The sequence below is a fragment of the Stegostoma tigrinum genome, chromosome 29, assembly GCF_030684315.1.
Source record: "Stegostoma tigrinum isolate sSteTig4 chromosome 29, sSteTig4.hap1, whole genome shotgun sequence".
Taxonomy (NCBI): domain Eukaryota; kingdom Metazoa; phylum Chordata; class Chondrichthyes; order Orectolobiformes; family Stegostomatidae; genus Stegostoma; species Stegostoma tigrinum.
The window spans coordinates 2903724-2917426 of NC_081382.1; the positions used below are offsets into that span (position 1 = coordinate 2903724).

Below are 13703 nucleotides of genomic sequence, written 5' to 3' on the forward strand. Positions count from 1 at the left end.
CTGCTTGGTCCCAGAGATTGTTGTAGCCTGTAATGCCACGAGTAAGGAACACAAAGTGAGTTTCTTCCCCTTAATGCCCAAACTTAAAGTTTTGTGAGAAGTTGACCAGTTTCAAATAAAAAATTTAAGAAGGCATTAAAAGACACAGAAGACAATTCAACGGATACATTTTAATCACAAATCATGTCATTAAAAATATATAGTTTGTATAATTGTTACTTTGGACATAGATATTTATGCTACTGAGGGGAAAAAAGGTGGATCAAAAATATTCATGGCAAATGTTTAAAAACATTGAGAAGACCTGTGGGAAAGGTTACCCACGGACTAGATGATGCAGTTACAAGATGATCAGTTTACACATGTAATTTCCAGTACAAAAGTGGTATTGGGAATTTGTAATGAAAATGTGTGACAGCAAGAAGCAAGGTTTTGTAGACCAGAAGATCAGCTTAAGATTTTTATTAAGATACAGAATAGTAATTTTTGTAATTCTTTATATCTGCATGTATCTCACTAAAAGTCTTTTTCTTTACCTCATATCAATCGTCATATAATGAAAATATCTTCACTTAGCTACTGTACATCTTATAGATCAATTTAGCAATGGATCAATAGCTGTCTGGGGTTGAGGATCTCTCATTAAATAATACAAACACATTGGATTCAAACTTGGAAAACAACACTCCAAACGAAACTGCATTGCAATTATTTAAATTTATTCCCTTACAAAGTAGCATTTGATATCAAAACAAGAAAGCGCAGAATGGCAAAAGAGGACTGCACATCTGAAGCTTTGTCGATAAATCACAATATATAGCTTAATTTTCTTCTCCTCCTAATTCTTCCTCTTCAGCCTCCTCTCCAGATGTGGCATCCTGGTATTGCTGGTACTCAGAAACCAGGTCATTCATGTTACTCTCAGCCTCAGTGAACTCAGTCTCTTCCATGCCCTCACCAGTGTACCAATGCAAGAAGGCTTTCCGCCGGAACATGGCAGTAAACTGCTCAGAGATGCGTTTAAACAGCTCCTGGATAGCTGTTGTATTGCCAATAAAGGTGGCAGACATCTTGAGGCCTCGAGGTGGGATATCACAAACAGCTGTCTTAACATTATTGGGAATCCATTCAACAAAATACGTGCTGTTTTTGTTCTGGACATTCAACATTTGTTCATCCACCTCTTTCATGGACATGCGGCCTCGGAAAACAGCAGCAACGGTCAGGTACCGGCCGTGTCGGGGGTCACAGGCTGCCATCATGTTCTTGGCATCAAACATCTGTTGGGTAAGCTCAGGTACTGTGAGGGCACGGTACTGCTGGCTGCCACGGCTGGTCAGAGGAGTAAACCCTGGCACAAAAAAGTGCAGACGGGGAAAGGGAACCATGTTCACTGCTAGTTTACGCAGGTCAGCATTGAGCTGACCAGGGAAACGTAGACAGGTTGTTACACCACTCATGGTAGCTGACACAAGATGGTTCAGGTCACCATAAGTGGGAGTCGTGAGTTTGAGGGTTCGGAAACAAATGTCATACAGAGCCTCATTATCAATACAATAAGTCTCATCAGTGTTCTCCACAAGCTGATGGACAGACAGGGTGGCATTATAAGGTTCTACTACTGTGTCTGACACTTTTGGTGAAGGCACAATACTAAATGTGTTCATTATTCTGTCAGGGTATTCTTCACGGATCTTGCTGATGAGGAGTGTGCCCATGCCAGCACCAGTACCACCGCCCAGTGAGTGGGTAAGTTGAAAGCCCTGGAGACAATCACAACTTTCTGCCTCCTTTCTCACCACGTCCAGGACAGAGTCAACCAGTTCAGCTCCTTCAGTGTAATGTCCTTTCGCCCAGTTGTTGCCAGCACCGCTCTGACCTGCAACAAACAAGAACAATTTCAATTCTTAAACTCTTAGGCAATGCATCAATTAGCCAGGATTTTGTTCTTTGGAACAATTATGCAGAGCAACGTTACTTATACATTATTTTTAAAGCTTGGCTTTATCTGGATGAACTGCATAAACAGCAATTACAGCAGCATCAACAGCCAGACTTTTGAATTGCACAAGTATAGAGGAATAAAGTTCTCAATTACGAGTAGCATTATTGCTACTTTAGCAATGACCTTACACACACGTCACAACAATTAACAACGTGTTTATATACCTACATTATGTTTTTTCTCTGTGTTTCTCTTTAAAATTGGGATTTCCAAAGGGTAACTATATGGTAGGGCAATTCTTGAAGTTATCAGGAGAGTTTCTCCTAACAGTAACTGGACTAAATTCAATTCCAAATCCTAAATGTGAAAAGTCAATATCTAATATGCTGCACAATCCCCCAATCTCCACAACAAATATGAATAATAATAAACTACATGAATAATAATAATCAATACCACTTTTGAACTGATTAACTGAGAAGACACTAGCAAGATGAAGAAGGTGGGAAATCAGCTGACCAGAGTATATAAGCTGCACAAACACTGGGTAATCATAACTCAGCAGCAAGATTGGAGTCTCTAGAACTAATGGCCATGACTTCATGATTGCTACTGCATTTTTCTCTGTTCTGTACCATACACCCTCTTTGTTCAGTTTGTTTATTCATTCATCAAGTTCTGCTTTGACCCTGCTACTTCTATTTTTTCTTTTCTGACTGTTTGTTTCTTAAAACAAGATAAACATTTACAAGTCCCTGGCACTTGTGCACCATGACGAAATAGAGAGTTCTGATCTTTTCATGGGATGTAGATGTCACAGGCAAGGCCTGTCTTTGCTGCCCATCCCTAACTGCCCTTGAACCAAATGACTTGTGAGGAACCTTTTGGAGGGAGTTGATATTAAGGGCAGATTTTCTTCCTTGAAGGATATTAATGAACCAGTTGGGTTTTTACACAGATCAATGATAGTCATCATTGCAATGATTACTCAGATGAGTTTAAATCCCACATTTGTTAATTGAATTTAAATTCCACCAACTGCCACTGAACCCAAGTCCCTGAAACATTAGCTGGGTCCCTGGATTACTAATCTTGTGATGTTACCACTGATCTATCAAGTCTTGAATGTAGATGAACAAAGAAAGCATGCAATTAGGAAAAGCCAGAAAGACTGATAATGCTATCAAGATAAGAATATAACAAGTCAGCAGCAGGCACCTTAAAAATTCTCTTGGGGCAGGCAGGCAGATCAGTGCCAACTAATGGTGTTTCTGGTCAACAGAAGAAGTGGCATTACAACATAAAGCTGTGATCATTGTTGCTGATTCCAGTCTCACTGCTGAGTTGTGATTTTCCCAGTGTTTGTATAGTCAGCTGATTTCCCACCTTGTCAATGATCCCAACAATGATTTGTGGCCTCGCAGCTTGATCCCTAGTACCCTCCCTCTCTCCCTGCCTCTGTTCCTCAGCTGCAGTCTTGTGTAGGTCTCAGGACATCTGTCAGAAATAAATTAGAAGACATCCTGCAGTTAATGACTCATACTTTTGGGATACCTATCTAGCACCCTTACCCGCACCTGCCCCTCCAAAGGTACCCTTTCCATATTCCCAGGAAGGGTCTCACTCTGAGCCAGGCATTTCCCCTGCAGAAGGTAACAAAGAACATACTATGCATTTCACAGTCTGCAATGAAAACACTACTTATAATAAAATATAACTGCAATAAAAGTCTGCTTAAAATGAACGAGCCTAGAAACCTTTTATATGTGGAGGAGCATTCTGTCAGAATAGCACATGCAGATTTATTCAAGAAGTGAGAACGGAGGGATTACAGTGATGGAGATGATGTGGTGCATAATTGGATAACTGATAAGAGGCAGACAGTTCTGGTGAATGGATGTTTCCTCGGAACATTTTTAACTATTGCTTTTTTTTGTTGTTTAATGAAAATTAATTGGGCTCGTGTAGGAAATACATCTTTGAAAAATGCAGAACTCAAATCCAAATCCGGAAAGATTTCAGCAAATAGACGAGAGTGGACTGACAGTGTACAGCACTGTTGGAAGCACTATCTTTTAAAAGATTTTAGACTAAAGGATTTTTTTGTTTGTCTTTTCACTTGATTCTAAGATTTCCTGGCAAAACGTGGTGTGAAAGAATATTTCCTGCTATTCGGACTGACATGTGTCAATGTTGCTTAAAGGATAACATTTATGAAATGTGGGCATTCTGGCAAAGCCAACATTTGTGGCCCATCACTCGTTGTCCCTGATCAAAATGGATTGTGAGGCCATTTGGGATGGCAGTTAAGAGTCAATCATTTTGATTAATATGTAGGTCAGACTGGGGAAGACTAGCAGATTGCCTTCGCTACATGCATTCGTGAACCAGATGGATTTTTACAATAATTGTGGTCACCAGTGTTGAAACTAGTTTTGAATTACAGACTTATTAATTTATTTTAAATGCTGCCATGGTGGGGTTTGAACCCATGACTCTAGAGTGTTAACCTAAGCCTCTGGATTACTTGACCAGTTAATTAACACTGAACTGATGCCCACACTTAGGCTATAATTGGCTGTTGTGTTTATCTGAACAGTAACAATACTTCAAAAGTACTTCAGTGGCTGACAGGCAATTATAAATGCAAGTTCTTGCTTACCTGATAGACTTTACTTACCAAACACAAAGTTATCTGGTCTGAAAATCTGTCCAAATGGACCAGAGCGAACTGAGTCCATAGTACCAGGCTCCAAATCCATGAGCACAGCACGGGGCACATACTTGCCACCTGGATGAAAAGGCTAAATGTAAGTAGCTTGTCAAAACCTGAATCATACCTCATCTCTCAGCACTGCTACATCATCAGTGTTCCATATGTCAATTTCAGCATCATAATTAGTCAGTCAGAGCATCATACATTAATTTGAAGTAAGTACAGTCAGTTTTGAGCACTCTACAGCATTATCTCAGCATCATTAGTGTCATAGTTTGAGTGTCGTATCACATAAATTTGAACATTGCTGTATCAAACTAAAAATTGTAGTGCCATTCTAAGTATCATACAGCATCTATCTGAGCATCAAACAATACTAATCTGACCATTGTACAGCATCATTCTGAGCATATTCATATGAACACTGATATGTTCGGCGATGCTATACATTAATTTGAACATTGAGTAGCATCACACTGAGAATCATAAAGCATTATTCTCAGTGTCATACAGCATCATGCTGAGCATTGTGTAGCATTAGTCTGAACAGTGTATGATGCTCAGCAGTGCTATACAATGTCAGTCTATGCATCATGCAGCAAGAATTCGAGCATTGTATAGTGTCAGCCCGAGAATCATATAGCAAAAGCCTGAACAATCAACTTGAGTATCATATCACATCAATCTGAACACCATACAGTGTCAGTCCAAACCTCATACAGCAATTTGAGTATTACACAGTGTCACTCTAACGTTATATAGTGCAAATTGGCAAAATTGGCACAACTTGATTGGAGATAGTCAGCATGGACTCGTCGAGGGCAGGTCGTGTCTCTCAAACCTGAGAGTTTATTGAGAAGGTGACCAAGCATGTGGATGAGGGTAGGGCAGTTGACGTGGTGTACATGGACTTCAGTAAAGCCTTTGATAAGGTTCCACATGGTAGGCTATTGGAGAAAATACAGAGGCAGGGGATTGAGGGGGATTTAGCAGTTTAGATTAGAAACTGGCTTTCTGTAAGCAGGCAATGGGTGGTGATTGATGGAAAATATTCAGCCTGGAGTACGGTTACCAGTGGTGTGCCACAGGGATCCGTTTTTTGGACCACTGCTGTTTGTCATTTTTATAAATGACTTGGATGGAGGCATATGTGGATGGGTTAGTGAGTTTGCAGATGACACTAAAGTCGGTGGAGTGGTGGATAGTGTGGAAGAATGTTGCAGGTTGCAGAGAGACTTGGATAAACTGTAGAATTGGGCTGAAAGATGGCAGATGGAGTTCAATGCAGATAAATGTGAGGTGATTCACTTTGGGAAGAATGAAAGGAAGGCAGAATACTGGGTCAATGGAAAGATTCTTGGTAGTGTGGATGTGCAGAGGGATCTTGGTGCCCATGTACATAGATCCCTGAAAGTTACCACCCACTTGATAGTGCTGTTAAGAAGGCTTACGGTGTGTTAGGTTTTATTGGTAGATGAATTGAGTTCAGGAGCTGTGATGTTATGCTGCGACTGTACAAAATGCTAGTGCAGCGTCATTTGAAATATTGCATGCAGTTGTGGTCCCCCCATTATAGGAAGGATGTGGAAGCATTGGAAAAGGTGCAGAGGAGATTTACCAGGATGTTGCCTGGTCTGGAGCGCAGGCCCTATGAAGAAAGGCTGAGGGATTTGGGTCTGTTCTCATTGGAGAGAAGGAGGCTGTGAGGGGATTTAATGGAGACATACAAGATGATCAGAGGATTAGATAGGGTGGACAGTGAGAGTCTTTTTCTGAGGATGATGACTTCAACTTGTACAAGGGGGCATAGCTATAAATAGAGGGGTGATAGATTTAAGACAGATGTCAGAGACAGGCTCTTTACTCAGAGTGGTAAGGCCGTGGAATGCCCTGCCTGCCAATGTAGTTAACTCAGCCACATTAGGGGCATTTAAACAATCCTTGGATAAGCATATGGATGATGGTGGGTTAGTGTAGGGGGAGGGGCTTAGATTAGTTCACACATCGGCGCAACATTGAGGGCCGAAGGGCCTGTTCTGCGCTGTATTGTTCTAATGTTCTATGTTACCATGAAAAGAATTAGTTCCATCGAATGATAACATAATCCAGCATTCAGTTTAAGAGTGATGAATCTGAGTCAGAGATATCCATGTTAAACTTAAATATAGGTAATTTTTAAAAAAAGGGGGGCTCATACTTGATGAATTGAATAAGCAAGGAGTTTAATGGACTGCATAGCAAACTAAAGAAGTTAAGGATAGCGTCAAATTGAAAACGAAAACATGCAATGCAGCAAAGATTAATCAGTAGCAAGCTAGAGGACAGGGACAGTTTTAAAAACCAACAAAAGATGACCAAAAATAATACAGGGAAAAAAATAAACATTCAAGCTAAACTAGCAATAGTATATTTTTAAAAAAGTAAGACCTTCTTTAAATATAAAAAAAGAAGGGAGAGGCCAAAGTTTTCTTAGGGCTTTTAGAGAATGAGACTTGGAAAATTGTAATGGGGAACCAGAATATGGTAGAGGAGTTGAATAAATACTTGCCTCATGATACAGGTGTCTAATAGGATTCTAAAATTACTGAATAATTAAGGGGCAAAAGCGAGGAGTAAATAAATACAATAACAATCTGGAGAAAAAGTACTAGGAGAACTAATGAGGTTAAAAGCTGATAAGACTGTGACTCTATATAAGCCCTCAGGATGGATTGCTTCCTCGGATGTTAGAAGAAATAGTGCGTGCATTGGTTGTAATCTTCTAAACACATGTAAATTCTGGAAGAGTGCCAGAGGAGTGGAAAACTGCTGAAGTTATTCAGTAGGGAAGGGAAAGAACATATTAGAGTCCATTAAAAAGGATGTGATAGCAGAACATTTAGAAATGCATAATATGATGAAGCAGAGTCAGCATGGCTGCATGAAGGGAAAAATCACGCCTGACAAAGTTACGAGAATTCTTTGAGGCGGTAACTAGTGTGACAACATAAACCAATTGATGTCATATTTGGCTCTCTCTAAGTTACTGTCCGTAACACAACTTCATTTTTTAGAAGTCCATGGTGGTGATGGTAATATATTTGGATAGTGAACTGGCTCATGGAAGACAGAGGGTTGAGATAAGGGAGGCATTTTCAGAATACAAATCTGTAAGCAGTGTCACAGGGATCAGTGCTGGGGCCACAGTTATTTGCTAATTTAGTTTGAAGGAAGTGAATGTACCATTACCAAGTTTGTACATGACACAAAATAGATGGGAAGGCAAATGACGAAAATGACGCAAGGAGCCTGCAGAGTTATAGACAGTTTGAGTGGGGAAAACCATGGCAAGTGGAATATAAAATGGTAAGACGTGAGGTCATGCGCTTTGGCAGAAAGAATAGAGGAGTTGAATATTATTTAAATAGAGGGAGCCAGCAGAAGCTGTAGCATAGGCATCTAGTCCTTACGCAAAATTACACAAAGTTAATATACAGATTCAGTAGTCAATAAGGAAAGTAAATGTTGGCTTTTATTTCAAAGGAAATGAGTGCAAAAATAGAGAAATCTCGCTAAACTGTACAAGGCAAGAGTTAGACCACAGTGAACGGTTTTAGACCCTTGTCTAAGGAAAGATATACAGGCATTGGAAGCAGTCCAGAGAAGTTTCATGAGGCTGATCCTGTGTATGGTGGAATTTTCTTATGAGGAGAGGTTGAGTACTCACTTGCATTTATAAGAGTGAGAGGAGACATTATTGAAAAATACATGCTTCTTTAAGGGTTTGACAGGCTGAATGTGAAGTGATTGTTTTCATTTGTGGGACGGTTGAAAAGACAGATGGGATGGGTAGAGGGGGCAGGGTTAACTTCTTAATAAGAAATGAAATTAAATCAATATCAAAAAGTGATATAGAGTTAGAAGGTGTAGGAACTATGTGGGTAGAGTTGAGGAACCACAAAAGAAAGGACCTTTGATTACCTCCCTTGATGTAGCTGTGCTGACTCAGACCTATTTGGTGGGCTGAGTCAATATAGCTTTGTCAATGGGAGGTCATGGCTGAGAAATCTGTTGGAATTCTTTAGGGGAGGTAATGAGCAAGTGAGACAAAGAGGCAGTAGATGTGATCTACTTAGATTTCCAGAAGGTCTTTGTCAAAATGCTGTGCAGAATGCTGCTAAATAAGAGCCACAGTACTGGCATGGATTGAGGATTGGCTGACAGGCAGAAGGCAGAGAGTGGGAACAAAGGGTTCATTTTTAGTGTGGGAGCCAGTTATGAGTGGAGTTCCATAGGGGTCAGGTTTGGTGCCACATCTATTCATGTTATATATTAATGATCTAGATGAAGGAACTGAGGACATTGTTGCTAAGTTTGCAGATGACATAAAGATAAGTCGAGGGACAGATAGTGTTGAGGAAGCAGGGAAGCTGCATTGTACTGTATCAGTCAGAGCATCATACAGTGTCACTCTGAGTATCATACAGCATCAAACTGACCATTGTACAGAGAGTCTGCATATCATACACCATTAAAGTAGTGTACTGTCATTCTGAGTATAATAAATCAGTTGGTCTCAGCCTTGTACAATGTCTGTTTGAGCATTATGTTGTGTCAGTCCAAGTACCATACAGCGTTTAGTCTGCATATTAGACATTGTTATCATATGGCATCAGACTGACCATTGTACAGCATTGTATCATTCTGAGGAAGGGTCACCAGGCTCCTCCAGAAACTTTTGTTTTTGTTTCTAATTTACAGCATCTGCAGTCCTTTCAGTTTGATATTGAACAGCAGTTAGTCTGGGGCGGCACAGTGGCTCAGTGGTTAGCACTGCAGCCTCACAGCACCGGGGACCTGGGTTTGATTCCAGCCTCGGAGTTTGCACATTCTCCCTGCATCTGCGTGGGTTTTCTCTGGGTGCTCTGGTTTCCTCCCACAGTCCAAAGCTGTGCAGTTTAGGTGGATTGGCCATGCTAAATTGCCCGTAGTGTTCAGGGGTGTGTGGGTTATAGGGGATGGGTCTGGATGGTACGCTTCAAGGGGCGGTGTGGACTTGTTGGGCCGAAGGGCCTGTTTCCACACTGTAGGGAATCTAATATCATACAGGATCAATTACAGCATCATATTGTGTCAGTCAAGTGTCATACAGTGGTTAGTCTACATATCACACAGTATCAGTCTAAGCATGATAATAATGTCAGCCTGAGCATCATACAGTGTCAGTCTAATTATTATAGAACATAGAACATTACAGCACAGTACAGGCCCTTCGGCCCTCGATGTTGTGCGACCTGTCGTACCGATCTCAAGCCCATCTAACCTACACTATTCCATGTACGTCCATATGCTTGTCCAATGACGACTTAAATGTATCTAAAGTTGGCAAATCTACATTGCAGGCAAAGCGTTCCATTCCCTTACTACTCTCTGAGTAAAGAAACTAACTCTGACATCTGTCCTATATCTTTCACCCCTCCATTTAAAGCTGTGCTCGCCGTCACCATCCTAGGAAAAAGGCTCTCCCTATCCTTGTACGATGTCGGTCCAAATATCATTATAGTGTCAGTTTGGACAGGTGGTGAGATTGGATACAGTGAACATGGGTTGTCTCAATTGCTATTTGAAAATCTCTGTGTGGGAGCACAGCCAGTGATTAATATTAGTGGCCTGAATTGGTTGACTCCTGGGATGATCGCAAACTGCTGTCATTGAAAATGGCTTCATCTTCTTCTCCATTGACAATAACAACAAGGTGCAGGACACTGCAATTTTAGATTTGCAGGATATGTAACAGTCCAAATATTCATTAGCCCATGTTTATAGAACCTACATTCTCCCTATGTTTTTACCTACTAAAATAGCAAATGATTCCACTAATTATGCAAGTCAATTCAAACAACTTCCTCAAGCATTTACAATACTTCCATTTGAAAGGAGTGCATAATGTAGCACTCTACGGCTTGGAAACCAATCTCAGCATAGTCTCTGAAACACTAGGGTTATTTGTGTTCATGAATAAAAACAGAAATTCCGAGGAAGGGTCACCAGACCCAAAACGTTAACTCTGATTTATTTTCTTCACAGATACTCTGGCAGACCTGCTGAGCTTTTCCAGCAACTTCTGTTTTTGTTCCTGATTTACAGCATCCACAGTTCTTTCGGACTTTATCTATGTTCATGGCTCCTGATAACTATCTAACATGTCAGGATGTTAGCTTACCTCCAAGAGAAGGAGGGCTGTTAGCACAGTTGACAACTAATGAAATATCACCAACATGATGAAGACACGCTTGATGTGCATGGTTCAATCTTGGGACATTGGACAATGCAGCTAGAAATTATTAAGCAGGCTGGTCAGAGACTGTATTGTGCACAACTCTGCCATTTAGATAAGCAGTGGAAGAAGAAGGCTGTAATAGGATCAGCAGGAAAAGCAACCAAAAAGGATGTGAAAGACACTCCTCTGATACCAGGCTAATTGTCTCAGTCTCTTGCAGAAGAACACTGCCTTCCAAACTTGCCGCATTACAGTTTATCTTCTCCATCTATACCAAAGTTGATATCAAATGCAAACTATTCTCTGCGCACATCAACTCAAATGGCTCCCAATTATGTCACCAGATGAAAGCTACTTACAAATTTGTGCAAGCATAACTAAAAGTTTAGAGCAACCACAGTTTTAATTAAAAATCAAATTTTGTTTGCCAAATGTCCATCATAATTTGTTTTGATGTCAGGGTAGCCAAAATCCAATTTTGATGTCAGGGTATTCAATATCAGAGTGCTAACTCAAGTGGTAGAATTATATGAAATGATTCACTGCTGTATTCCAGAAGAAACCTCTCAGCACTGAAGTGATCCCATCTGTTCGTAGCAGAGATCGATGTGCTGCTTCCTCAAAAGATTAACACTACATCCATCTCTATTAAATTTATAGCAATCAGACATGCCTGGACAGTGGACCGTATCTATTTCCACCCCAATAAGATGTGTTGTTATCAGAGATAATGGGAACTGCAGATGCTGGAGAATCCAAGATAACAAAGTGTGGAGCTGGCTGAACACAGCAGGCCAAGCAGCATGTTAGGAGCACAAAAGCTGATGTTTCGGGTCTAGACCCTTCGTCAGAAAATGACCTTTTCTAATGAAGGGTGTAGGCCCAAAACTTTAGCTTTTGTGCTCTTACTATGGTGCTCGGCCTGCTGTGTTCATCCAGCCCCACACTTTGTTATCTAAGATGTGTTGTTATCTGTGTTGATTTAAACTGTGCCAGTTTTAACTGAGGCCTTGATTAAACATTATCACCTTGACTTGGGTGTACAGAAAGCCTTATAAAGGTTACAGATGATGCAAAACTTGGAAAAATTTTAAACTGCGAGGAAGGCAGTGTAGAGCTCCAGACGGACACAGACAAGTTGGAATGGGCAGATGGGTACCAGGTGAGTTGAGAGACGCGCGCACACACACACAAGTACTAGATGATGCACTTTGGAGGAATATTGAAAGACAACATAAGATAGGGGCTACAATTTTAAAAGGGTGGTGCAGGAGTGGGGGACCTAAGTGTAAACGTGCACTGGTCATTAAAATTGGCAAGACTGGTCAAGAGATCAGTAAGTAAAGCTGACAGTATCTTTGGCTTTATTGATAGCACTGAGTACAAAAGCGAGGAGGTGAGGTTAAACTTGTATAAGACACTCATTAGACCACAGCTGCAGTATTGTGTCCAGTTCTGGGAATCACATTATATGGAGAATGTGAATGCATTGGACAGTGGAAAAAGCAGTTTACCAGGATGGTTCCAGGAATGAGAAACTTCAGGCATAAGGATAAACTGAAGAAGTTGGGACTGTTGGAAAAAGATCTGATAGAAGTTTACAAAATCATGAGTGGGCTGGACAGAGCAGAAAGGGAGAAACTGTTTCTGCTTGTAAGAGGAACAAGAGGGTATCGATTTAAAATGATCTGTTTTAAAAAAGGGTGAAGTGAGGAAAAAACTTTTTTTACTATGCAAGTAATTAGGGTACCGAATGCACTACCTGGAAATGAGATGGAGACAGGTTCAAATGAGGCACTGGATGATCATTTAGATAAAAATGAATGTGCAAGGGTAAGGGACAGAAATGCAGAAGACTGGAACTAGCTTATGATGATCATTAACAAGTAGCGCAGATACAGTGGGTCAAAGGGCCTCCTTCTGTGCCATAACATCTCAGTGATTCTGTGATAATGGGACACTTAAGAAACAGGGAGGGAATTGGGTAGTGTCAACACAGACTGATAAATGGGAAATCATGTTTAATCTTGTCGGGAGTTTTTTGAGGATGTAACTAGCAGAATACATGAAGGAAAACCAGTGGATGTGGTACGTTTAGAACTTCTGAAAAGGCATGGACCAAGAACTGGTGAATGGATAGAAAACGTGAAAGTAAGAAAACATCAGTCATTTTCAGGTTGGCAGGCTGTGAAAGTATGCAAGTATCAGCGCTTAGGTCCCAACCATTCACAATCTGTATCAATGATTTAGATTTTAGGATGAAATGTAATATTTCCAAGTCTGCAGATGATACAAAACTAGGTGGCAGAAGAGTTTTTAGGGGTGCAAAGACACTTCAATGTGACTTGGAGTGGCTAAGTGACTGACTGGAAAGAATTTGGCAGATGGACTACAGTGTGGGAAAACGTGAGGTGTTATTAATTTTGTTAGGAAAACAAAATTTTTTTTTATGAAGAGGGATTGGGAAGCAATGAATTTCAAGGGACTTGGGTATTTTTGATCATGAGGCATTGAAAATTGACATCCAGGTGCAGAAAGCAATTAAAAAGGCAAATGGTGTGTTGGCCTTTGCTGTAACTGGATGAGGAGTAAAGATACCTTACTGCACTTGTATAGATCTGTGCTACATATACACCAGATCTGGAGTTTTGTGTTCAGTTTGGTTTCTTATTCTACAGAAAGATTTTCCATAGAGGAAATGCAATGAAGATTCATCAATCCAATTCCTCCATCCCTGGAATTAGTCTAAGAGGAAAGATTAAATCATTGTTTATTCTTCAGAG

The 13703-nt window shown here is 40.5% G+C and overlaps 1 protein-coding gene across 9 annotated transcripts in view; it reads right to left on the bottom strand.

Annotated features, from left to right (window-relative positions):
* Positions 1–747: 747 nt before the first annotated feature.
* The window catches only part of LOC125465370 (tubulin beta chain-like), a 64641-nt gene continuing 51685 nt past the window's right edge, over positions 748–13703 (bottom strand). For 3 of the 9 annotated variants that reach the window (XM_048558787.1, XM_059638394.1, XM_059638395.1), the window contains 2 exons: positions 4626–4736; positions 748–1879 (listed from right to left, as the gene is read on the bottom strand). In XM_048558787.1, coding sequence (XP_048414744.1) covers positions 822–1879; positions 4626–4736 — 1169 coding nt within the window. In that variant the 3' untranslated portion in view covers positions 748–821. The remainder of the gene's footprint in view (positions 1880–4625; positions 4737–13703) is intronic. The other 6 variants (XM_048558793.1, XM_048558791.1, XM_048558792.1 and 3 more) reach the window with 6 other exon arrangements.